The 27590-nt window shown below is 34.4% G+C and overlaps 3 protein-coding genes across 3 annotated transcripts; 1 reads left to right on the top strand and 2 right to left on the bottom strand.

Moving 5' to 3' along the window:
* Positions 1-2452: 2452 nt before the first annotated feature.
* LOC133196298 (uncharacterized protein K02A2.6-like) lies at positions 2453-2938 on the bottom strand. Its single transcript, XM_061332209.1, has one exon. It carries the CDS (start codon positions 2936-2938, stop codon positions 2453-2455), a length of 486 nt encoding a protein of 161 aa, XP_061188193.1.
* A 1568-nt stretch (positions 2939-4506) lies between these two features.
* Positions 4507-5762, bottom strand: LOC133196273 (uncharacterized). The gene is made up of 3 exons (XM_061332197.1): positions 5276-5762; positions 4998-5137; positions 4507-4905 (listed from the first exon to the last, which is right to left on the bottom strand). The coding sequence occupies exons 1-3, from the start codon at positions 5760-5762 to the stop codon at positions 4507-4509; spliced, it is 1026 nt and encodes a 341-aa protein (XP_061188181.1).
* A 20568-nt stretch (positions 5763-26330) lies between these two features.
* On the top strand, positions 26331-27292 carry LOC133172132 (uncharacterized). Its single transcript, XM_061306994.1, has 3 exons — positions 26331-26447; positions 26892-27018; positions 27247-27292. The coding sequence occupies exons 1-3, from the start codon at positions 26363-26365 to the stop codon at positions 27269-27271; spliced, it is 237 nt and encodes a 78-aa protein (XP_061162978.1). The 5' UTR covers positions 26331-26362; the 3' UTR covers positions 27272-27292.
* Positions 27293-27590: the final 298 nt, after the last annotated feature.

The raw sequence follows: 27590 nt of genomic DNA, 5'->3' as shown, positions 1-27590 counted from the left end.
AATTTTATCTTTGCTTATAACTTTTGATTGAGAAAAAGATAGCCTTTCATATTTGATATGTTACTCACCTGTGACAAAATGTGTCCGAGCATGCTATGATTTTTGACCCCTTGACCTTCATGTTTGACCTAATTTTCAAAAATGTTAACTTTGGTGATTGCTTTTGAATGACATATGTACGATGGCCGATATCAGCCATGTCATTCTACAGTTAAATTAAGTGTAGAATGTCAGTGCTATGTACAATTTGCTTTGTCAGGTTACTCATTGTTTGAGTAAAGTGTACAATGTGTACACCGAAATTTCAGCACTGGTGATTGCTTTTGAATGACATATGTACGATGGCCGATATCAGCCATGTCATTCTACAGTTAAATTAAGTGTAGAATGTCAGTGCTATGTACAATTTGCTTTGTCAGGTTACTCATTGCTTGAGTAAAGTGTACAATGTGTACACCAAAATTTCAGCACTGTCACGGCACTCACATTGCTCGGAAGATGTGGATTGTATACATGTGTTATTATTTGACAGGTTACCCCTAGTCCTATCTGCAATTAAAATTCTTCAAAAACATAAAAACAAATCCCTGCATCTGGAAACAGCAGTAGGGGCAAAAAGTATGGTCAAGGAGGCAATAAAGCTTTAACATAAAGAGAAAACCTTTGGTACGATAAAAGATATATAAGACCAAACCAATAATATTTAGAAGAATATTTGTTTGCTACTGTCCCCATTCTTCTTTGAAATTAAATACTGAAATTAATTTCTTAAAGACTGGGTAACACCCCCTGTCGTAAAAAAAAATTCCAGAATTCGCATTTGTTGTTATTTCTGAGAATGATTATTTCTCAAAAATATATAAATCTCATTTTTTTAATGAGACGTTTCTACTCTTAAAGATATGTTTTCCCCTAAAAAAAACAAAGTACGGTCATGTACCTTTCAAATATACTAATGTTTGTCAATTGATTAGTTGCTTCGTATATATATAATAACATTGATGTTAAACAGGTTGTCCGCGAGATTCAATAATTCAGTATATACACGTATACATAAAGTGAACATTAATTTTGTTTCTTTGTCATATTACACAATTATGAAATTTGTTAAGGTAAAATACATGTACTGCAGTATACAAATGTGTATAAATCCTACAAATCTGATTTAATTTCATCACATTTTTGTTTTTTAAAACTAAAAAGGGAGTGTGCATTGTTTCACGATGTACTCGATCACAAATCAGTTCATAGATGGATAAGGAATAACAAGCATGGCTTTAGCATGGCTTCCACTTTATTGAACATGTGACAAGGGAGCATTCATTGTAGCATGCATAATAATGATAGGGAGTAGTCATTATATATAGAATACTGTTACATTCCTCTTTCTTCAAAATGTTAATTTTACAAAGTTCTGCTAATGCTGACACTTTACTGTCCTTGAATGATTGTCCATTTGAGTGTTTGAAAACTATGATCAAATCACTATTAAACATTAAACAAAACAGTGTGTACATTCAACATGCAATATTACATCATAGATCTAGAATGAGAAATAAGATTTAATAACAATCAAGACTGACTAGCAAATAAGCAAATACAAGGCTATTTGCCCTGTTAAGGAGACTAGGGATTATTATGCCCTCAACACAGTCTTCCTTTGCAAACTAAACTACAACAGTAAGTTTTAACTAAGGCAAGTAATTATTGACATGAAGTCTAAGTTAAACTTAGAAATAGGTAGACGAGGAGTTACTATTACCTCTTTCACTATCTACCTTTGCCCTACACATCACGGTAACGCTTTGGTTTCACAACTACACGACCACTACGTGTTTTCATTGGACTTGATGATACTGGTTGCTTGGGACGCTGAACGGTTACGGAATCTTGTGTAATTCTGATGTTGGTGGAGCTGGTGTTGGTTCATTGCTGACTATTATAGGAACTGGATCATCATTACACTGTGATCAATCGCAACTTCTCGGGCCTTTCCGACTAGCGGAAAAACAACCTCGAATGTATTACGTAGACGCCATGACAACCCCCCTTTTCACAAACTTTGAAATAAATGTGAGAAGACCTCTTATCTGTGGAGTATAGAGTTTAACTTTATTGACTGTAAAGATATTACCTAAAATATACTATAGAAGGGACTTTTAACTCCGTCTTTCCTATATTTAAATAAATAGGAAGTTGAATAAAATTTTAACATCCGGTGATGTTAATACATTCGAGGTTGTTTTTCCGACCTCTTACGGAAAGACCCGAGATGATGCGATTGCACTGTGATTGTTCAATCAGCGGTTCAGGCTCTGAATTTTCATGATCAGTATGGAATGGTTCTCGACTAAATCGGAGATGACGTCTATTGCGACGGTATACACGACCATACTCAGTTCTCACTTTGTACGAACGTATATCACTCTGTTCCTGAACAAATGTTTTTTTTTCATCCCTTTTCATTTCCTGTAGGTCTAATACGAACGGTATCTCCTTCTGATAAGGGTTTCAGCTCCTTAGCTCCTCGACTATAGTAGTATGTCTGACGTTCCTTGCGTTCATAAAGCTTTTCCCTGGTGCGGTCAGCAGAACGTGGTCTGAGTAGATGTTCAGCTACTGGTAATTGCGTTTTGGTGCGTCTACCAAAAATTCGTTGTGCAGGTGAGTAGCCTATTACTTGAGTAGGCGTATTGCGTAGATCCAGGAGCGCCAAAAATGGATCTTTCCCGTCCATTGCACACTTATGAATAAGCCGTTTGGCAATCTTTACAGAGTTCTCGGCCTTGCCATTAGATTGTACATATCTAGGGGACGATGTAACATGCTCGAATTCATAACTTTTACTGAATTCTGCAAACTCTCCGCTTCCAAATGGCGTTCCGTTGTCCGATATTACACTATCTGGGATTCCATGACGTGCGAACTGCGATTTCATCATGCGAATGATTGAACTTCTGTTTTACAATGAAGTCTCTCCACCTCAAAGTAATCTGAATAGAAGTCTGCAAGTATGAGGTAATCTTTGCTTTCACATTCAAACAGATCACATCCTATTGTGACGAATAGGAATCTCATGGCTGATCATAGGCTCCTTCTGTTGATCATCCTGGTAAGTATTACATGCAGCACATTGACCAGTGAACGATTCAATGTCCTTCGACATATTTGGCCAGTAGACATAGTTCTGGGCACGACGGATATATCCTTGGATACCAATATGAGAGTTACGTATACGCTGTATTATACTATGTGTGATAGATCTAGGAACAACAACTCGCTCGGCCTTGTAGATGACGCCGTTTTGAACGACTAACTCCTCTCTAAACGGAAAATACGCTTGTATATCAGGGTGAACTTCTTTAGAAGAGTCAGGCCATCCGTCAAGTATGATCTTCTTCAGCGACTGTAGAGATTCATCCTTTTCTGTAGCTTCCTTTATCTGTGAGTATCGTTCATCAGATATTGCTAAGTAGGTGCGATGGTTGATGCTGTGTATGTCATGCATGTTCTCTTCAACTGAATCAGAGTCAGTGATAAGATAGGCCCTACTTAAGGTGTCAGCAAAATACATCTCTGTTCCCTTTTTGTACTCGATGCTGTAGTCAAATTTCTGCAGTCTTAATAGCATTCTCTGGAGACGCTTGGGTGCATTATGAAGGTTTTTACGTACAATAATTCCTAGGGGTTTATGACCCGACTGTATCGTAGCATGTCGTCCATATGTATAATTTTCAAAATGTTCCATGCCAAACACTGCAGCTAAAGTCTCCTTCTCTATCTGTGCAGAGTTCTGTTCTGTGGCTGTCAGCGAACATAAAGCATATGCTATGGGATGATTATCTTGCATAAGGCATGCGCCTAGTCCAGTAGAAGAAGCATCACATTGCAAAGTCAGTTTCTTCTTTGCATCAAAGAATTTAAGAACAGGTGCACGAGACAATGTGTCCTTGACCTTGTCAAATGCTTGTCCGTGGATATCCGGATCCCATGCAAAATGAGTCTCTGCTCTCAGAAGATCTCGAAGTGGACTGGTGATCTCAGACAACTGTGGTGCAAAACGTTGCACAAAATTTGTCATTCCCAATAATCTCTGAACTCCTGCCTTGTCTTCTGGGGTAGGCATTTCATGTATCGCCTTGAGTTTTTGTGGTTCAACACTCAACCCATCCTTGCTGATCCCATATCCAAGATAAGTGACAGATGTAAGCTTAAGTTTCATCTTACTCTGATTAAGCTTTATGTTTCTCTCCATACATCTCTTAGGGCTCGAAATTTCACATCATGATCCCTTTCAGCCTCTTCGTCTGTCTCACCACATCCGTAAATTAGCACATCATCATGTATAGGTCTGATACCTGGAATGCCACTTAGGGAGTCGTCCATTCTCCTCTGGAACTCCTCAGGTGCGACCGAGACACCAAATGACACCCTCAACCAGCGATATTTGCCCCATGGCATAGCAAATGTAGTTAGATAGCTGCTATCACTATCAAGCTCAACATGTCAAAATCCATCCTTTGCATCAACAATGAAGAATATACGAGCTTGATGCAATTCGGGTAGAATATCCTCTATAGTAGGTGTTGGGTAATGGTTCCGCATTAATGCCTTATTGAGTGGTTTCGGGTCAATACATAGGCGAATGTCACCGCTGCGTTTAGGAGCCACTACTAAGGCAGATACCAAGTCGGTTGGTGTGTTAACCGGTTTAATGACACCTAATTTCTCTTGTCGGTTTAGCTCTTCTTTCACTTTTGGTTTCAAGGCTAACGGTATTTTCCTAGGCGGTAACTGTACAGGTCGCACACTGTCCTTGACCTCCAAATGAAGCTTGCCATTCAGTTTACCTAGATCCTTGAACACATTTGCATACTTCTCATTTATTTCTTCTTTAATGTCAATCTGTGAAATGACGTCATTCTGAACTTGTGTCTTTGTGAGGAATTTGTCAGTATCCACAGTAATAAGTTCCATTCCTTCAATAGCTCGCTTACCCAAAATACACTGTAGTACTTCTTTCCATTACACGGATTTCGAACAGACATTCTAATGGTGCCCAAAGCCTTGGTTTCTGATTTGTTGTACATCTGTAGGGTAACATCAGTTTTCTTAAGATTCTGTAATTCTTTGTCACCTGTGAGACGCACATACACATGAGCTGACAAGATATTAGCTGTAGACCCATTGTCCAACTGAAACTCCACATATTAGTCATGGATATTCATAACAGCCGTATGACGTTTTGATGATAGCGAGTGCACTTGTTCAATACTAAGAACGAGTTCATCTGATGAGTCACTTTCATGAGTCTCAATCTCATGAATTTGGGACTTTCTGCGGTTCCATGTACCACGACGTTTTTCATGACGTTTTGCTCTAGGAGGCTCTTTATTAGGACATTTCCTCTCAAAATGGCTCTGCTCGCCACACAAGTTGCAAGTCTGTCCAAACGCTGGGCATTTCTCTCGACTGCGCGGATGTGTTCTCCCACAGTAACGACAAGACTGAACAGTTAGTATGGATTGTGTGTGGTTGTCTCTACGTTTCTCATTTTTACCACGATTATCTTGTTTCACTTTCTGTTTGACCTTGACATGGTGAACATCTGCAATAGATTTGAGTTGAGATTCAGATTTCTCATTCGACCGGCATATATCTATGCAACGCTGAAGGTCCAGTTTCTTCTGTAACAACTTTTTACGGGTATGGTTATCTCGAAATCCGATAACGATACGATCCCTTATCATCTCATCCTCCATGTCTCCGAATTTGCATGTTTTCGGTTGTGAACGCAATTCTGCAACATAAACATCTATATTTTCAGACTGTTCCTGATTTCTACAGTTAAATGTGTAACGCTCATATATGACGTTGGTTTGGCCTATGCAGTAATGTCAAGTGCCGTAATAACCTTATCGATATTCTTCTTATCATCCTCTGAATCAAATTTTAGTCCAACTACAACATGTAACCCATCTGATCATACACAAGTGAGGAATGTTGCACATCTGAGTTGGGTATCTCATTCCCTTAACCCCATAGCGATCTCATAGTTTTCCCACACTCTTTTGAAATGTTTCCAACTGGTAGAGAGGTCACCTTTCAAATCTAAGGGCTTATGAAATGGTATATTCATCAGGTTGGGAACAATTCCCCTGTAGAGAGATCATCTCGCTAGAGCGCGGTTATCCCTCTCTAGCGGGAGAAAATACATCTCGGAAACCCGAGATTTATATTCCGATTCCATCTGTAAACGTGTTAACTACCCAGGGGTTGAAATATACGGTAGCCCGACGCCCGGGGCTAGTCATTTTAAGACTCGGGCTAGCTAATTTATAAGTAAAGATAGTCCGTCGGACTAGCAGACCGGGAAAAAAATCTCGTCAGTTTACTTTCGTTTTCTTAATTTGGAGACTGTTTTTTTTTTTACTGAGAAGTAGTTTAATTTTTTTTTTATCACCAAAGCGTTTGAAAGCAAGCAAATAAATTAACGCGATAAAGCATTTTAATCACATTAATCAAAAATGAGTAAGCAAACAACGTTGTTCGCATTTACCAAAAGTTCTGACGGGAATGAGAGGAAAAAGGTCAGTAGTGAGTCAGATAACGGAAGTATTAAAAGATGAAAAGTATGATCATAACAAAAGAAAAAGAAAGTTTCAAGAGAGTTGGAGAGAAAGATTCCCGTGGGTGGAACTGGAAGTCCAGTCTCAATCTACAAGTGATACTGATAACGGTGACTTGATGTATTGTAATTACTGTAGGACCTTTCCTGAATGTGCAAACAAAGCAAGTGCTTTATTCAAGGGAACCAATAATTTTAGAATTGATCCATTGATTTCTCATGATAAAACTAGTGAACATTTTGTTGCAAGCAGACGCTATTTTACAAAAAGTAAAACTGGTGACCAAAATAACAATCGACTCGAACTTAGAAATTCGAAATTCAAGTGAACCCTGTAGTAGTGGTGCTGTTGATAAATACAAAGAAAAACTGTTACCTACCGTTTCTAGCACAGAAATTGGCAAAGCAATGTGCAGATTATCAGAGGAAGAAAAGAAAAAGATGACCATACTTTTTAACACAGCTTATGCAGTTGCAAAGAATGGAAAACCCTTTACTGATTATCTCTATTTGTATGAACTGAATATGTTGAATGGTTTGGATTTGGGTGGCCAGTATAATAACATTCATGCTTGTGAAAGTATTGTTGAATCCATAAGTCAAACATATCGAGAGAAAATTCAGGCTGAAATTCTGAAGACAAACTGTGTTAGTATTCTGGCAGATGGTTCAACTGATGCTGCTGTAATGGAACAGGAAATTGTGTACTTGCGGTAAGTGTTTCAGTATGAGTATTTTCAGATGATAAACTGTTCTTGTCAGTGGGATTAAGGAATTGTATAGCAAAATAATTGAAAAAAAAATTGCATGGAATAAAAAATTGGTAATATAAAAAGTCTGCATCAATTCATTATTCTTTTATTCTATAATTATTTATTAGGTATGTTCAGCCATATTCTGGAGTTCCTGTATGTAGACAAATAGATATATTTGCTGTTCAATCTTCAGATGCCTCTGGAATCCTTGCTGCATTGCACCAGGCTGTAGAAAAGGGTGTGAATATCCACATGAATGATCTCCATCCAAATCATGAGGGAACACCATTTCTTATAATGGCCAATTTTGATGGAGCATCTGTTAACTTTGGGGCAAAGTCAGGAGTTGTTGTGAAACTGAAGCAAGATTTTCCAGATCTGTTATCTTTACAATGTGTTGCACTTAAATTAGAATTGTCAATTTTAGATGCTGTAAAATGTTGGAAATACCTCAGTGATGTTTTTGAAAAGGCTATTAAAGGAATATTTAAATTTTATCACTATTCTCCAAAAAGGAGAGAACTGAAAGCTATTGCAGAGATACTTGACAAGGATCTAGTGCATTTTTCAAGTGTAAAGCAAGTCAGATGGCTTGCCAGCAAGTCTAGAGCTCTTGCTGCTGTAAAAAAAAATTTTTGAGCAGGTTGTTACTCATCTAGAGCACAATAATTTGTCCAGTAAATGTTTAGAAAGTTCAAGCAAAGCTCTAGGCTATGTGAAAAAAATTAAATCTGTCAAATTTGTGAAGGTTTTGCATTTTATGCTTGATTTTTTTACCTATTGTGGCAGATATGTCAAAAGCTTTCCAATCTGAGACTGTGTTGTTGTTTGAAGTACCAATACTTATTGAAGGGGTTATATTGGCTCTTGAATCACTAAAAACAAATCCAGGAACTCATATGCAAGAATTCCTAGATAGGTTTGATAGTGAGACATGCACATATAGTAGTGTCAAGTTAACAAACAAAACCCAAACTCTGACTTACACTGATGATCATGAAGCCACCAAGTTTTTGTCTGATGTTATCACTTATGTGACAAAAAGGTTTGGAACATTGTACCAACCTCCTTTCTCTTTCTTTAGCATTTTCAATGTGAAAAACTGGCCAGTCCTCATACCTGAACAATTTGGAGTTAGTGAGTTGATGTTAATTGTCAATCATAAAAGCTTTTCATTTTTGTTTACAGAAGAAGAAAAGTCAGTGATTGTATCACAATGGTCTCTTTTAAAAGCTAAAGTAAGACACCTCAGACATGTACCATTAGTTGACGTATTTTCTTCAGTGACTGCTGAAAACAAAGTGAAAACAATCAGCTATCTCTCTATTGATTATATAGTGAAAATACATTAATTCTTTGAAAATCTTCTTCTCTGCTCCTGGGTATTAAATAAACTAACTAAGTACATAGTTATGATAAGCAAGAGTGTCTCTTCCAAAATTGTGAATTTCATGGCCCCTGGGTCAGGGGTTCTGGTGTTAGGGTGGGGCTCTATTGATTATATAGTGAAAATGCATTAAATCTTTGAAAATCTTCTCCTCTGCTCCTGGGTATGACATAGAGTAACTAAGTACATAGTTATAATGAGCATGGCTGCCTCTTCCAAAATTGTGAATTTTATGGCCCCTGGGTCAGGGGTTCTAGTGATAGGACGGGGCTCTATTGATTATATAGTGAAAATGCAATATATCTTTGAAAATTTTCTTCTATGCTCAGGAGTATTAAATAAATTAACTAAGTAATAGTTATAATGAGCATGGCTGCCTCTTCAAAAATTGTGAATTTTATGGCCCCTGGGTCAGGGGTTCTGGTGTTAGGGCGGGGCTCTATTGATTATATAGTGAAAATGCATTATATCTTTGAAAATCTTCTTCTCTGCTCATGAGTATTAAATAAATTAACTAAGTACATTGTTATGATGAACATAGTTGCTTCTTCCAAAATTGTGAATTTTATGTCCCCTGGGTCAGGGGTTCTGGCTTTAGGGTGGGGCTCTATTGATTATATAGTGAAAATGCATTAAATCTTTGAAAATCTTCTCCTCTGCTCCTGGGTATGAAATAAAGTAACTTAGTACATAGTTATAATGAGCATGGCTGTCTCTTCCAGAATTGTGAATTTTATGTCCCCTGGGTCAGGGGTTCTAGTGTAAGGGCGGGGCTCTATTGATTATATAGTGAAAATGCATTATATCTTTCAAAATCTTCTTCTCTGCTCATGGGTAAGAAATAAAGTAACTTAGTACATTGTTATGATGAGCATGGCTGCCTCATCCAAAATTGTGAATTTCATGGCCCCTGGGTCAGGAGTTCTGGTGAAGGGGGGGGGGGACTCTATTGATTATATAGTGAAAATTCATAATTTCTTTCAAAATATTTTTTTCTACTCCTGGATATAAAGCAAAGAAACAAGTTTATAGTTATGATGAGCAAGGATGCTTTTACAAATTTTTTAAAACTTGTGGTCCCAGGGGTTCTGTTGATTCTCTGAGAGGGGGGGGGCTATTGATAATATAGTGAAAATGTGTGAATTCTTTGAAAATCTTCAACTAATTGCATAGTTATGATGATGAGGGTACCCCTTCCAAATTTGTAAATTTTCAACATCTGGACCATTTAGTCAAGTGTTCTGGTCCTGGCCAGAGCTCTATTAATTTGTATTCTATTGAGTGAAGTTATTCCCCTTTGCCATTCACTTTTGATAATTAATCACTGTAGATAATGTATTTGAAAGGTTAATAGATTGAGAGAATTATGCAAGAACATTTATTGTATAATATATAAAGTACTTTCATAGTTTTAATAATCAGGTAGACTTGGAAATAATAGATAAATAAAAATGAAACAAAAATAACTTAAGTGAGGCCAATGTGAGGGGTAATAATGTAGACATTTTGTTAAAAGTCTGCATGGTAATAGTGATAAATGGGGGGCAGATAGAAAGATACTAGACCAATTATTTTGTTGATCTTAATCATACTAATTTTCTTGGGTAACAATTAAAGCTTCATTTATCAGTTTATGGATCCTCTAAATTGTTGTACTCAGGTGACCATTAAGGCCCTTGGGCCTCTTGTTAAATATTTATTGTCTCTTCTCAATATATTTGCTTTGAAATATTGCCACGGTTGCTGTATACCTTGGAAATTTGAATAAGATCATGCACAATTGTTTAGACTTTCTACGGAGGACTACAAGTGATAAATGTCAGTATGAGTAAACTTGCTTATTGCAGATGCTCATATATCTTTCGCGTTATTTTTTTAATAACCCGGTTTGAAAAGCGGGGGGTATGTAGTGATGAGGTCTGTCTCTAAAGCTGTCCGTCCGTCCATTACGATTTGGGGTACCCATCTCTTATCAGCAACTCCTCTTATACCACTAAATAAAATGTAATGATACTTTTACAGATTCTTTTTTAAAAGTGTGACCTCCTAATTTATCTTTTTAGATATTTGGACATTCCCATAGCAACAAATGGACTCAATCATTATACACATGTGAGAGCAGGAGTATCATTTCGTGAGCTCGTTGTTACACTCGTCAATGTTTGCAGGATCTTCTATATATTTATTCTTTTGTATATTTTACCCGTGAATGAAAAAAAGCCCATCAGTGTAAATTTCAGTTTCTCGTCCTATATACATAAATAACTCAATAAAAAAAACATTAGATCATACTATTGTATTGCTCTCAGAATATGACTGTACATGTTATTTTGGAAAAGTCACAAATTTTCGGCGCCGAGAGACGGTAGATGGGGGGGGGGGGGGGGCTGACAATTGCAAGGAACAAATACATACGTAGGTTATGTGACTAGATTTCTTTAGATTTACATCGAAGTTCAAAAACAGATGCATGGTAAAAGCTATCAACATTAACCATTTTCAATTCACAGCCAATTTAATTTAAAGTCTTATGGGTGACATTCAAGTATGACTCGACTCACAGGAGCCATTTATAACCTGCAAATCGTCGCTCATACGTGAACCCCCCCCCCCCCCACCACCGCTAACTCAATATAAATATAATTATAATTTTCATTGTGGGAATAATAAAATGTTAAATACGAAGTATTTCACATAGTGTTAGTAAATCTTCTTTCTAAATAAATGCGTACCTTTAAAAGCGTTTAATCCCTTGGGCACTTTTTATTTATTATTTTAGTCAAATTTTTTGGAAGCCCACCCCCCCCCCCTCCTTTTTGAAAAAAAAAATTCTACGGGCCTGGGTTCTCCTATGCAACCTCTGCATTGAAAAGTATCTGATGCACAATTAAAATTTACACCTGTTATGCAGGATCCCAACATGATTCCAGCGCAAGTGTACTCAAACGTGAAACTGTTCATTGCCACTGGGAAAAAACGTTAAGAATTTATGTCATTGACACTTAGGGCCTACTACTTCAAACTAACACAACACGTGGAAAGCAATGATCACTCAACAATTCTGCATTTTTGTTTTCTCTGTATTATAAAAAAAAGTCATATTTTGTGCCGTTTATCACTTATGCTTGACTATGTTGCCATGAATATTGATGAGCTAAGACAACCAATGGAAATCTAGATCACCATTTGACAGACGGTTATTATGCGTCGAGAATATCACAACTTACTGCAAGTCCAAGGTTACCATATATCATCATTTTGTACTATGTCATTATCGGTTAGACTTAATTTAAACTTTTTAAATTGATTTGGTTTCAATATTTTATTTAATTATTTAATGGGGTATCCAGCTTGTATATATTTCATTGATAGTTTGTTTTTGTTTTTTTTTTTAATCATAAACAAATGTTACAACCCTGTTGCGCTTCCGTACTTTTTCTAGCCCACCAAAGATCAAATATTTAATCAATGGTCATGGGTTTCTGGAGAGCGTAATTATTACCTTCTGTGCACGAATGGAAAGCTAAAACCTTAACGAATATTATTTAGACATCTATTCATATTTTATATTGCTTCATAAACATATATAACTGTAAATTTTAAAACCTTTGCAAAAAAATGCACGATTTACACTTGATTTCCGCCTCCCATTCTCACATGCAGCAGTGATTGTCTTAAATTTCTAGCCCGGGATGTCAGTTTAATGAAGGAAATTCAAGGTTCAATGCAGCCTTCTCCCGGAATTTTGAAAAGCACGAGATTTTTGATTACTTTGTAATCAAAACAACAAAACACCTGTTTATGGTAATATTTATTCTTCCGCTAGAGAGGGATAATCGCGCTCTAGCGAGATGATCTCTCTACAGGGGAATTGTTCCCAACCTGTTCATAGGAAAAACATGTAAATTTTGTACTGCAGCAGGAGCTGCTTCAACTTGCTCATTCTCTTCAGGCATTGTTTTTACGAACAGAGGAAATTCGGTCCAAAGGAAAATCGGGTAGATTCTTCAATATTTGGAGCAATTTAAACAAATGACAGGCGATCAAGACGTTTGACTCACCATAAGGATTCAGTAAACACTTCTGACACCATGTTTCACGATGTACTCGATCACAAATCAGTTCATAGATAGATAAGGAATAACAAGCATGGCTTTAGCATGGCTTCCAACTTAATTGAACATGTGACAAGGGAGCAGTCATTGTAGCATGCATAATAATGATAGGGAGTAGTCATTATATATAGAATACTGTCACATGCACAAGTTCTCAAAACTTAATATACGCCCTTACCCAAGTATATGACAAGTATTAATTAGTTAATCATGCAAAGTTAAAGAAAGTGATCTATATAATTATACATGTACTTATAGGTAAAGTTTAATAGATACTTTTGTTAACCAAAACAAAAACTCAAGATGTTTTATTTTGTTGCACCCTTTGTGTCCCTACCGCTGTTTCCAAATGCAGGGATTTCTTTTTATGGTTTTGACGAATTGCAGATAGGAGTAAACCGTCAATTAATACATGTAACACATGTATACAATTCACATCTTCCGAGCAATGTGAGTGCCGTGACAGTGCTGAAATTTTGGTGTACACATTATACACTTTACTCAAGCAATGAGTAACCTGTCAAAGCAAATTGTACATAGCACTGACATTCTACACTTAATTTAAATGTAGAATGACATGGCTGATATCGGCCATCGTACATAATTATGATATGGTGCTCATATTTGACAAGTGCATTTAATTACCTATGTCAAAATATTTCCGATAATGGCATCCCCCATCCACTAAGACACCAAAAGCGGGGGACTACAATTCTTTGAATTTTCTTGTTTGACCCAGCAATGCTTTGTGTAAATGCTCAAATCTAACCTAAATTGGTTTATTCGACGTGCAGCTGCGCTAGCAGTGCAGCAATATCAGCTTCAATATCCATATTACTAATTTTCCAAAAGGCGACGCGGAAATAATCAAAACCTAAGGGTCCTTAGCATTTCCCTATTAAAAACAGGTCAGTAGTCAAGCAGTGTCAACAATAAGCCACTTGGGAAAAGGGCTGTGATTGCTACTCTAATTTAAGTAGTGCATTGGGGTATGATGGGTCTGTCCATGTGATTCTGAGCTACTGAGGTTGTAATTTTAATGTAAACAATTATTTTGACTTTTATGAGGCATTTTGTGAAATTTCTCAATACTGTACATAAACAAAAATTGACGTATTCAAAATTTAGCGCAATTTCTGGGTATGTTCTGGTTTACGTAATCATGAATTAGCGCTATACACGTCTGTCTGTTTGTTTGTTTTATTGTTTAATGTCCCTCTCGAAAATTTTTCACTCACATGTAGACGCCACCACTTGCCGGTGGAGAGCTGCAATTTTTGACCTATACTCGGCACTCAGGGCCATTGAGCAGTGAGGGATCTTTTTTGTGACAGCACCTGCGACACGGGATCTCGGTTTATACGGTCTCATCCGAAGGACCGGTCTCCACGTCCCACAGTGGGATTCGAACCCGCGACGTAAGGATCAACTCCTTACTCCGCGACTCTAGAGCAAACGCTCTAATTACTGCGCCACGCGGACGACTTACAACAGTGGTTGAAAAGGCATTTCAAAAACCAAACGCAGATTGCACCCGCTATTGAAATCACATCCTCTATTAAAATAATTATTTCAATAGTGGTTGAGAAGTTCAAATTCAACAGCACTATATAACCACTATTGAAATAACATAGACTATTGAAATAAATATGAAGATCTATTGTTCACTATGATTAGCACCTTTAACAAATGTATGTATTGAGCTTAATATATATGTTAATTTATTTTTTCCTGACTTTGGAAGAAATCTTATTGATATGCTATTTTCTTTTAATTTAAACGAAGTACCTAAATCTCAAACAAAGTAAACTAATGCCAACTTTATATGTGCAATCTTCAAGTAATTATGTTATAGACGGTTCATCCTTGATTTTAGTTGGGGAAAGTAAAGAATTAAATACATGTAGTTTTAAAAATAAGATATGAAAATTATTAGTTATTTTGAGAAGACCAATAGCTATATAGACTTTCTAAAAGAAAATTGCCCTGTTGAAAAAAACAAAAAGACTAAAATGTATATTTTATTTCGAAAAATTGTTCTTACACTGAAACGTGAACATTTCCTTTTTTCTCCGTCAAAGTCTGTGAAAACAATTGAAATGCAAGCATTAAAAGGGTCCAGTTCTCACTAATTTTCCAACAATTTCAGTGCTCTCAACCTTACATTTATCTGCAACGTATCTCCTTATATAACATTCGTGCCAACATTCATGGACTTGTTACCAAAATAGATAATAATGCAACTCTTTTGCCTTGAAAGCAGCACTTCCGAGGAAATTTGCCAAGGCGTTATTAAATGTATAGTGGTTGCAATAAAATGTTTAAAAAATTATTCTCAATCGCTATTGAAATAATTATTTCAGTAGTGGTCGTTATTTCAAGTGGTTGCAATATAGTGTTGTTCTTGAAATGCATTCTCAACCACTATTGAAATAAGTAAAAATCATCAAAAATCAGGAAAACAAATAAACTAATCATATATTCACTGGCATGAAAATAAATCTTAACTAAAAAACTGCCAACCTCCCCCTCCTCCTCCGTAATCAAATGGTCGTATCCTAATGCTTACATGAAGGTAATATGATTTCGCATAACTCATTGCTCAACATTTGAGAAACAGATGAGCTATTATAACTTTTCATCAACTTGAAGAATTGAAATTCACAACACATACATGTACATACACCCTCTCCCAATATATATATATATATATATATATATATATATCAGAACAGAAAAATTAAAGGAGATAAATGCAATTGAATTATTAATATGTATATTTTCCCAAAACTCTGCCGTACTTTTTATGATAAATGCCACTTGATTTTTCATGTTCATTGACATGAACTACAGAATTATGTATTAGGAAGATCTCTCAAATCTTTTATGTTAACACACTTGCCATGAAACTATTGTTCACAATTATCACATCCAACAGAATTGTTACTGGCATCTTTACCACAGACACCACAAGGCCACTTTCTTTTCTTTTTTCTTCTGAGGTTTTGTACTTTATGGATGTTCTGTGACATTTAACTTCATTCCACCAGCTTCTCTAATGATATCACCAAGTTTTATGACCAACTCTTTCTTAGATTACATTGGTTTAAATTGATAATATTTGCATACAAAGCTTGTCCAATTCCACTTTAATAAATTTCTGCAGAAAAGTTTTCTCAGAAATTATTTCAGACTGCAGTCTTTTGTGTGATGCTACCTTATTTGCTGTAACATCACTTTCAATTGTTTTGAAATTGAAAACCCCTTTAGTGTGGTGTTGTGTCCACATTTTTATTTGTTTTTTAGTTGCTTCTGCTTTCTAAACTTTTTGCTCCTTTTTGCAAAAAGTCTCGTCTCAGATATACTCACTTTAAGATACTTTTTTAAACAGCAATTTTATATGTTCTGTTTCTTGTTGTACCGGTACTTGTTTCAAAATCCGAATGAATTTTCATACAACTTGTAGAGATCTACAGGGTTTAAATTCCTTTTACTCAAGCAAGTGTCAATATTTTTCCATGGACAGTGATATTGGCCTTGTTCTGAAGTCCTCTAAAATATCAAACTCAATAAAAAACTTGAAAGCAGCATTTGTGATGTGTCTCAATCCTTTGCAAAAATTTTGTCTTCTGCTTGTTTCACTTAATGTCTCAATGAAGGCTGAGTTTTCATTGATTTTACTTTCAGAAACTGCAGTTAAGAAATCTATCAATTCCTTTTCAACTGTGAAAGCTGAAATCAAATAATTTTGTTTAGGGTTATAAACATTTGTCATTAGTCTGCGAACTTTCTGTTTTCCTAGGCTCGAAAGTGCATCTCTTTCAGCCTGCACGGCTTTGGACTGTTCATTCAAATTTTCCTTTTTGATGTATGTTGCTAACCGGAAGCCAATATTTTAATGTTCATCAGAAAGAGTGGTGCTAGGAAACAATTTTTCACAGATAAGTTTCTTGTAGGTTTCAGAAGTGACCAATTCTTGAAAGTTTTTGAAAAACACATTCATGGTCTTATTGCCTACAACATTAGCAGTCTCAATAAATATGGGCATGATTTTTTTTTTAATTTGTTCCAGATGAAGTTCAAGAAAAATTCAACACAGCTAGGGTGACTGTTGAGAAATTCCAGAGCCTGGTTTTCTTGAATTTGAAAACTTGTTTGTGGATTTTGATGCTTTAGAATTGAAACAAGGTCTTGGGTGTTTAAATGAGCTGAAAGTGGTGTTTCAAATCAATCCTCCAGATTCAAGGGGGTTGAGATATCTTGCAGCTCCAAAGATTCTATCATTACCACCATCAGCCGATCATCATCATCATCTTCATCATTTTCCACAATATCCACAGGACTTTCCATTGGGATTTTTTTAAAACATGAATTTCTACAGCAGGAAAGGTTATTTTCATAAATTCCTATTCATTCATTACTGAAAAATGTAGTAATGCTCTCTGGAGACCTGAGGATAAGTTTGTTGGTGACATTTAAAAATTCGAAGTTTCTTTTTGTTGTCGGCTCTGCTCAATGCAACGGCCAGCTGCCCATACCCCTGCAGTCTACTTCTAATCGGTCCAAAGTCATTCCCTGACACTTGTAAACAATGATAGCGAAAGATGGTTTAACTGGTAGTTGTATGCGACTTTCAACATCATACTTTAATTTTGAGTCATACTTAGTAAAGTTAAAAGGTCTAATGTTAACTGTCCTAATATCAGGAAAATTAATTTTCACATAATCCTCATGCATCTGCACTACGGTTCCCTGCAGCCCATTCACTAAAGTCTCATTTCAATTTGCAGTTAAAGTGACCGGGGCCTCAGTCTTTAAATGAATTTCACTTTCACTCTGTATTCTAGCTATACATCCCTCATCTCTGCTGAATCAAACAAATTCAAATAAACTTTTTTTGACTAACTTACAAATTACTGTCCATCGTTGTCCCTCGTATTCTATGATAATACAAAATTAATTTGAAAAGAGGTTTGTTAGATACGGTAGTATTTACAACAAAAAAATACCATGCTCCTAGGCACAAAGCAGGAGTATTGTATCTCCTGTGTTCTCTTTGTTACATTTGTCATAGAGAACAGAGCAGATAGGATTCCCTTGTGGACCAAGCTCACTTGATTGAGGTAACCCATAGTACACTGTATAATGGGTCACCTTATTCAATTGAGCTTAGAACCTCAGACGTCTTGTCTTTAAAATATTTTGAAGCTTAATTACTCATCGGAAAATTATTTTGAAAAACATAAACAATTTCCTTAAAAGGTTTTGTTGAAATCTGCAAATTTTCACAAATATAAGTCAAGTGTGATAAAACAAGCATTCCATTTGCTGTAGGTTTGCAAGGAATTTAAAGGTAGAGACGGAGAACCTCCTTTGAATGCCATAGTTAATTTTTACAATGAATTTGCCAAAAAATAGTCTGGAGGTTCCGATGGCTTTATTTGTGCAAAGACTGCTGGAAAATTAGTTATGAGCAATGCAGTAGCATTCAGGGAAATTAAATTCGATGAGGTTCTCATTAGCAGGAAAATTGAAATATGTAAGGGTGTAATATTGAGGAGTACTGAAACCCCACAGTCACAGAGCATTAATTCATGTAACATTGAAAGCTTTCTCTTCCCCGGCATTTATTTACTACAAAAACATGCAGATACATGCAGTCCATTCAATGATTATGACTGATATGATCATCAATGGACATAGAATATTGAAGGAAGTAACCATTGACTTTCCAAAAACCAATTACAGTCTCTTGAATTTGGTTTGGTTAAAAATATCGATTTAGAAAGTTTAGGGTTAAACAAATGTGATTGAATTACAGGCCTTACTCTATACATTTTTAAGGATAAATATCTGCTATGGATTAGAATTGACTACATGTAGTAAAAAGAAGAGCATACCTCAACATATAAAGTTGGAGCATATCTCCATTAATGATATGCCCCACTAGGCAAGACTAAGATGCAATAACTGTGTTGCTGTGATTGGCTGGTTTGCTCTTGGCATAACATTTAAGGTAGAGACTGATAGCAATCACGTGATTGATAGAATTCGCATGTTAGCACGTGCTGTTTTTCCGGATTCCGCAACGCCGCCAAATAATAGTCCTCATTTACACATTATTGTCTATGCTACAAGATGGCCGACGAAAGTAGTCGAGAAAATTTCCTCGTTTAAAAGACAAAGTTTCCATACCTAGTAAATCCTCACGGTCCTCAAAATTGAAGCACCTTAATAAAAATCGAAATGGAAGTGAGATTGAAACCGACCATGAACATAATTTTGGTGAAACTACTCCTTGTCCACTGCAGCACCACGTGGGTGCCGGTACGTGTTTCTGTGCCTGATGTTTAATATAGACATTAAAGACCATAACCCTGCAGATGTTAATTGGTATGATGGAAGAAGTAAATTTTTTGCAGAACAAATTATTTGTTTGCAGTGTCCGTTTCAGATACATCAGGTGAATATTTACGGCTACGGTGCATGTTTGTTTAACGTATACAGGTCTGGTACAATCTGACACTAGATTTATCTACGTAGCTTGAATTACCTACATAGGTTTATTTACCTACCTAAAGTAGTTTTATTTAGCTACAAAGTCAAACTTATTATATGACCAGACTATTACTTCTTGAATGAAATAACAAGACCAGATATTTCTGGTGAACATGATAAAGGCTGGATTGGTAATTATTTAGCACAATGTGAAGTAATCATACTTTTCTGTGCCTAAATGCACACGAGGTTGTGTAAAGTTACTCAAACAATATAAATCCATATTTTGCTTAAAGCGTTCAAATGCAGAAATGTGTAAACTTTCTCTGCTTTGGATCGCTTTTTAAATATTAATCCCTTGTATAAATAATAGTGGACATTAACTTGCGATTCTAGATCTTTTGTCTTTTTGAAATAAAAAGCAAATTTGTAAAGAGTTGCATTGAAATAGCTAAATAAAGCTACCCGAAGTAGCTAAATAAAGTTACAGTAGCCGTCTGTAGGTAATTCTACCTATGCAGCTAAATGTACTGATTGTACTGGACCTATTTAATACTTAACATTGCATATTAAGTATTTTACTTGTTAACTTATGATCCATATACATAGATGATGAATTATAGTTTCAATGGTGCTGTATTCAAATTTATTTTTAAATTATTATGCAAGTTTATGTAATATCTTTGCACATGTAATAAATTTATGTAACTATGTATTTGTTGTATGCTCAAAAGAGCCCTGATTATAAACATATATCATAAATACTAAAAGAAATATTAAATACAACAGGTGAAGCAAGATATGGACTAGGCTAAGGCAGTGTATTCAGCCTTCTCTGCAGAAATAATGTGGCATTCAAATCAAGTGTCATCTGGAAAGAGGAATATCAAGGGTTCTTTTGCCATTAACTCCAAAGTAGCCATTGGTTTGTATTTAAAGCTTAATTTGTTTCCTCTCTTATTTTTTCCTTCCAATTTACACTTGCACATGTATCAGGGAAAATCCAGAAATTTTTCTGATAAGGGGGGGGGGGGTAAAAAGGAGGTGTTTTATACTATTATAATTCTATTAAATTTCAAATTTTTAGTCCTTATATTTTTAAGTTACACACCATAATGTACAAACTATTGTATACACTTTAACAGTCATGTAGAAGCATTTTCTCAAGTCAATAATTTTTCAAAGTTCATATACAAATTTCAGGAAAATTCAAGACAGATCTGCTACAGTAACTGTACATAAAGTACCATACATGTGTGACAGGAAAGGAGGAAAATGTATGGCTGGACTGAAAATCTAACCTGGGACCCCTGCATCACTAGCCAGGTGCTCTATTGACTTAAATACATGTACCGGTAAATGCTTGTGTGTAGACAAACAAAAAAAAAAAACAAAAAACATTGTACATTGAATTAAAAACTGAATAACTAAGAATTATAAAATGTAAAGATGTTTTCTAATTTGAATGTGATTGTTTCAACTAAAACACCAAAGAATTGGTATGATAATCTGAAGAAGTCAGTATTGTTAAAAAACTTATAAGAGACATGGTTTTTTAACAATACATGAACTGACTTCTTCACATTATCATACCTAAATTTACAAAAAATTAAATTTACGAATTAAATCAGAATTGTTAATAAATTCTTCAATATCTTTTAAATACATGTAGATCAAGTTATCTACTTTATTTTTATCCTCTTTTCTTCATGTTACAGATCTTATGGACATACATGATCCTTGGCTAATCAAGCGTCATCTGCAGTGTTACAAAAGAATATTGGAATTATGTCAATAAGGTAATTAGGAACAAAACTGGATTAAAAACCATGGAATAAGAATGATGTAAAAAGTGTATTTTAATTCTACATATAATAGTTACTGTACATGTACATAAATTGGCGTATTTAAAATTTTGCGCAATTACTGGGTGTGGAATTGTTGGCAAAATCATGAATTCGCGCTATATAAGTCCCTGCTGTATATTGTATTTATAAATGATTTCTTAGCAGTATTCATGAATTAGCGCATTGTTGTCTGCACCAAAGCCATTAAAATATGAAGCCTGCTTTTTTAAGTACACGTACAGTATGTTGCTAGTTGCTATATGTATTGTTTCGCATTGAAAATGTGTCATGGACAGGTACATGTACTTTTTTTTCCACAAAAACTTTATCCTTTGGCCTTAACTCTTGAACAATTAGAGCTGGGTCTTTGTATTTCACATGTTTATTTCTTTTTTTAACCCCATGATCTTGGCCTTAGAGTGTGACCTACATTGAGAAATTAAAATATTTAATCTTTATCTATATATACCAAGTTTTTTTTTTATTTAGACACTTCATTGTTCCAAACAATTTCCGACTATATATGCATTTGATTAAACGATTCATGACAATTTGATGAATACATATATAAAAAATGTATTGCTACAGTATAATCTGACAGAAATGTTTTATATTCATAATACAAACATAGTCATACCATGTTTGCAGTGTAAGAAAGAAGTAATACATATATTTTAGTTCTTTAAATATTAAAATAATTTATTCATTTCAGAAAAAGAACTACCAGAAGGATACAGTAAAGAGGAACAGACGTATCCCACCCATTAGATATGTGCTTCAAAATCTGAATATACAGAATGAATTCCGCTCATCGGAGCTCCTTCTGAAAATAACACCTTTGTTGTATTGACATAGAATCAATGGAATTGTCTGGTTCCTTAAACATGACACAACTGGCTGCATATGATGGCAATTAAAGATTCATACATGTTTACATTGATCTTCGTCAGCCAATAAGCCAAAAAGCTATAGCTAGCAAAATAACAAGTTTATCTTACTTTTTCCAAATGAATCTTAATGGTAATAAATGTACATGTAGCATCAACATTCATCAAGCATTGTTATATTTCTTAGATTTTCTTAAATCAAACCATCCTTTTCTAGTTGCAGGTCATAATGTTGTATCAAATGAAATTCCAATTTTCTTGAAATTACTTGAGGAGTTTGGACTTCAAGAAAAACTTAGATATTATTGAATGTATTCACTTTATTTTGTTGAACTACATCCCGAGTTTAAAAGTTGTACATCAGATACAGTTTATGGTGGGATTCCTCTAACTTTTATGAACCTGTGTGTAAAATCTATACTTTAAAGTTACAAATTATTACCTTTAATATATTATGTGTTCTTATGTAAATTATTACATTATTTTTGTATGTAGTAATGATACCCGAATCACTCTCTATTTCCCCGTACTTTTTACCATGTGATGCTTTAGTGTATTAATATCTGACTACTGATGACCAGGCAGTCTTCATTAAACAGTGACACACATAACTCATGCTTTTATTTGAATATCTTTAAAACAAGAATAACATACTGTGGATTGATTCCGTTTACAAAACTTCATAATCACTGGGTTTTCTTATACATGTATTTGGAATGAAAAAGGAATTGTTGAAGGAAAGTGAAATTAATACCAATGTTGTCAAAGGGAGATTAAAAGACCAGTTTATTTATGCACAGAATTGGTCAAAAGATATTGTCATTGATAATTCATCCAAGAATCATATGTATAATAAATCTATCAAAGTCAATTTTAACGATATAAAGGAATTTCAAAGTTCATATCTTTTTGAATGTAAGTGCAAAAAGGTCCACCAGGGCAACATGTGTCTAGCTATAGGATGTACATGTATAAATATTTGCTTTTGTGATATAAAATGTAATTTAGAAGAATATTACAAAGAATTTACTCATTTTCTGTAAAATATTTTGATGAATTCTTTGATAATCTCTCTTAGTCACCATATTCTTCAAAAGGGCATCCTTTGTAAAGGAAGGGGGTAGGGTAAGGTGTAAGATAATAAACTTGTGACAGGTTGAAATTAAACCCCATTATGTAGTATGATTTTTTCCTGAAATTTAAGATACTTATTGACTAACTATAATATGCGATAAAAAAAGAAATTTGATGGGTAATTTTTTCACAGTGGAAGCAGAAGTGTGAGTCATTGAGCAATGAATAGGCAATATTTTAATGTAATTTGACCATGCATCTTGGTGAATGTAATTCTGTTTTTCACTTACAATGCTTGATACTTTTAAGATTGATGTCAAATATTAATTCATATAGACAGATGTTTGAATTCATATAAGACAAATAATAATTGATATATCAATAAAAATTTTATAGCCCTTTTCATATCTTCTTCTTATATTATTTTACCCTGCTTTTTCAGCTCTTCAGTGGGTGATGAAGGCTATATCAAAATTATCAAATTTCTCTTAAACTAGCCCGATAACCTACCTTGAATTTTTAATAAGATTTAGAACAAAGACTCAACACAAACATATATAAAATTCAGAAAATTTCAATGGTTAGTTTTTTTGTTGACAACCTGTCAATCTCTACCTTAAGAGATGCAGTGCATGCTTAGGAAAATTTCTTAAAGAAGAAACGACTGCTATTGAATTAAAAGAGAAAGAGGAAGATTTTAAAACTAGTTTAAAGAAAATACTTCCAACTGCGCCTACTAACTGACATTAAGCATGCTTTGTTTAATTTACAGCAAAATAACATCATACACTGACATAATCTTTGGAATACTACGTGATATAGTTCTTTTTTGCCCCGAAATTAGACCAGTCGAGAACTACATATGAAAATAATCTTTATTTCTAAGACATGCTGCCAACCTGTGAGACTCAGAAACCGCCACCCCGAGTGGCACATCGAGTTTGAAGCCTAATTAAAATATATTGACTTACAAGGTACCAATGAAGCTAAATTCTATTCCAATACTTCATAACCATTTAAGGTGTTCCATCCCTAATAGCCTCAGATTCAATGAAATTGAATACACAACAGATGTGTACGGGTGGAATACTCAGTATATTCAGACATTATTCCCATTTATTACTATTAGCATGTAAAAATGGAACATGTCCTTATTTATGTCCTTGACCTTTGTTGAAGAGTCCTCTTTTTTTTAAGTAATAAAAATCAATTTCAAAAAATCTATACGGTAAAAAATTGTTTTCAATTGTCATTCTATTTCTAATGATTTAATGCATCTTTCCACCACAGTATTTATTGATATTCTTATTATTTGAATTTTTATGGAAAAAAAATCGCTTGTCTCCATAGTCTTCAATGCAATTTTTGTTAATTAATTACTGCTTAGTTAATTACACTTTTGAAACTTTCTCTTGGTAAATCCTTTTCTACTGTAAAATGCTTTGAACTAATATCAGAGTATTATATACTTGATGAATATTTAAGGATAGAGAATTAGGTCTTATTAGGGATGGAAAACCTTAAGGTATAATGAAAGAAACCCTATGATGATCAATTTTTAATACAGAATTTTATGACAAAAGTCGAAAACGTTGATACCCCGAAAAGTGAGGAGGAGTGTTTGAGAAAACAGAGTAGTTTTATATGTCGTTTCGGGGGTTGCCTGGTAATTGCTCCTTTCCTTTATATATAATTTTTTAACTAACGCGTCTTTACATATGGAAAATTTTAAGTTAACTCACCTTGCTTGTCTTTTCTCCGCTTTGGGCTGTCACCCAATAGCACGCATGATCGCCACCCGTGTCGTTCTAACAGATGTTAGTTTTGTAAAACCTTCTACCCAAGTTTGTTGAAGATTGAACTTAATGATGTAAAAACCAGGGAAATGTCAGAACAAAAGTGAACAAGGGAGCTAATACTAATTACAAGGGTTGGGATATATATTAACATCCACGGTTGAGGGTAAACATTTTGATATATTTCAGGAAGATGGGGTTTATTCATAAAGTATGGCAATGACTTGTAAATAACATTGAAAAAGCAATAAAGAAGTTTATTAATGCTCAGAGTTATGCATAAACACAGCAAAGAAATTAGCAAGCTCTGGTCGACGATAGCCATTTGCGTTGAGGTACTGCAAATCCTAACATTTGCTTTATCAAAATCCACGAAAAACTCAAAACTTATGAAAATTGTCATTATGGCCGTTTTCCCGTATTTGACATCGATTTGAATATATCAAGACAGGCGGTTATAAAATAATAAATTTTGTATTTATTTACATAAAAACTAAAACTTTTCAATGCCACCTCCTAACAAGTATAGGTCAATAGGTACGAGATGAGCAAGGCTTGTCTGAATGTAAACCGATTGAATCTATTTAGAAAGGAGGAAATAGGAACGTGTAAATTTGGCCACTGACCTATTGGCATTCATTATCTCATGAATTGACCTAGAGAGATAAGATACCGGCATATTATATAACAGTCAACTCCCAGGCTACATCAGGTCATTCCTAGACTTCAGAGAAGGTAAGGGTTTTATTTTGTTTTTGGTTGTGTTGAGAACAATTACTGGATAAAATGTACATTGGAAGTCTTTAATTTTTTTTTTAAATCTTAAAATGTTTACAAAATCGATCTACTGATAAAATCCAATTGAACACAATAATAAACGAATTAAGTTGAAAAATATGTTTTTTCAACTACATGTATGATGGAACTTAAGAAATTTCACTACGAAGGTAAGAATCTCAAAAAAGATCTTAATTAAATCAATTCAAAATTAAAGAAAACTTTCATTTATAAATTTTCTTATTATCAAGACCAGTCTTCTAAAATTTAATAGCATAAATAACAGTATATGTCTTCTAACTTGAAAGTAATTCATATTTATGTCTAATTCTGTAATTCTGGATAACTTGGAATATATTTAATTAATTAAAACTATTAAAAATCTAGATATGATCCTATATCAGTAATTCATAATATTACAGGTATGGATTTTAAAATTGAAAGTTATGAACACACACACACAAAGCTATATATATATATATATATATATATATATATATATATATATATATATATATATATATATATATATATATATATATATATATAATTTTGCTTACAGAGTCATCAATTCTGCATTGTCCCCTAGAGAGAAAACATGAAGGTCGCTATTTTCCTCTTGTGTCTGCTCCCTTTGGTGTTCACTGCCCCCTCTGAAGTTGACAAAAGATTTATCTTTGATTGTAAGCATTAAAATCTTGTTTTATACATTACAAATACCTTTACACCGACCATTTAAAATACCTGATTCCTAAATAAAAATTTCTTGACACCGAATATCTAAACAATACACGATTTTGTATATGAAAGAACCTTTCAATGAATATCCAAAGAATTGCATTTCATGTATATTGTACCTAAAAAGGAATTTGACATTTATTGTTTTAAAAGTATGTTTGCACCAAATGGTGAAAAATACACGGTGCGAGATGTCTGTGTTACAGTCCATGCATATGGAGTTGCACGTTGTTCGTACACTGTCATTTCACCAAAAACACCGTGTAGCACTGCTTGGTCGTATTTTTTTCAATTAAAATTCAAATACTAGCATTATATGAATGTTCCTATGAAAAGAACTTCAATGAACATTGAAATATGGTTTAACCAAATACAATATAATTCTTCAGTACATCATGTGATTGACCAAATCAAACACCTTGTGACCCCAGACATGGAACAGGGCGCCTGTGAAACACTCTGTAAGAGCGTTGTGGCTGGTCTTGGAAGCCTCGTTTGCGGCACAGCTTGCTCAACGTGAGTTTTTCTATCTTACTATTGGGAAATGAATATACGGGAATGTTGTCCTTGTATTATCATCATCAAATATTTGACATACTCTAACAAATTCAATTCATCAAACCATAATGATATGTCATTTGAATATTATTGACATTTGAGAGTCAGGGTCGTAAAATATCAGTGTTTTAAAAATGACTTTTGAAAAGAAAATATGAATAACATTTTATTTGTTTTCTTTTGCAGACTCATTTCATCTCTGAACGGTTAAATAAAACAATTCAGAAATAAATGAATTTTTCGTTTTTATTTAATTGGACAGGTGCCATGTAAAACACAAATTAAAGCATAGAATAAATTTTGAAAATGCACCAAAATAATCAGACATATACATCATATTAAATGCATATACTTGAAACTACAATCGTATTGCTTACATTGTTGAACAGAACCTGCCTATTCCAACGAAATTTATTCAAACAAAAGTTTCAACAACTATGAGAAATGAGAATCCTTGCGATCTTTATACAAAGTTCAGTAATATACTTCCTTGTTCTTTCCAGTCCTTACAACGCGTATGGAAAAGCAGT

Source organism: Saccostrea echinata, unplaced genomic scaffold (assembly GCF_033153115.1).
Source record: "Saccostrea echinata isolate AGI-Se365-2 ecotype Australia unplaced genomic scaffold, CSIRO_AGI_Sech_v1 ptg000001l, whole genome shotgun sequence".
Lineage (NCBI taxonomy): Eukaryota > Metazoa > Mollusca > Bivalvia > Ostreida > Ostreidae > Saccostrea > Saccostrea echinata.
This window is presented reverse-complemented; position numbering and strand designations above follow the sequence as displayed.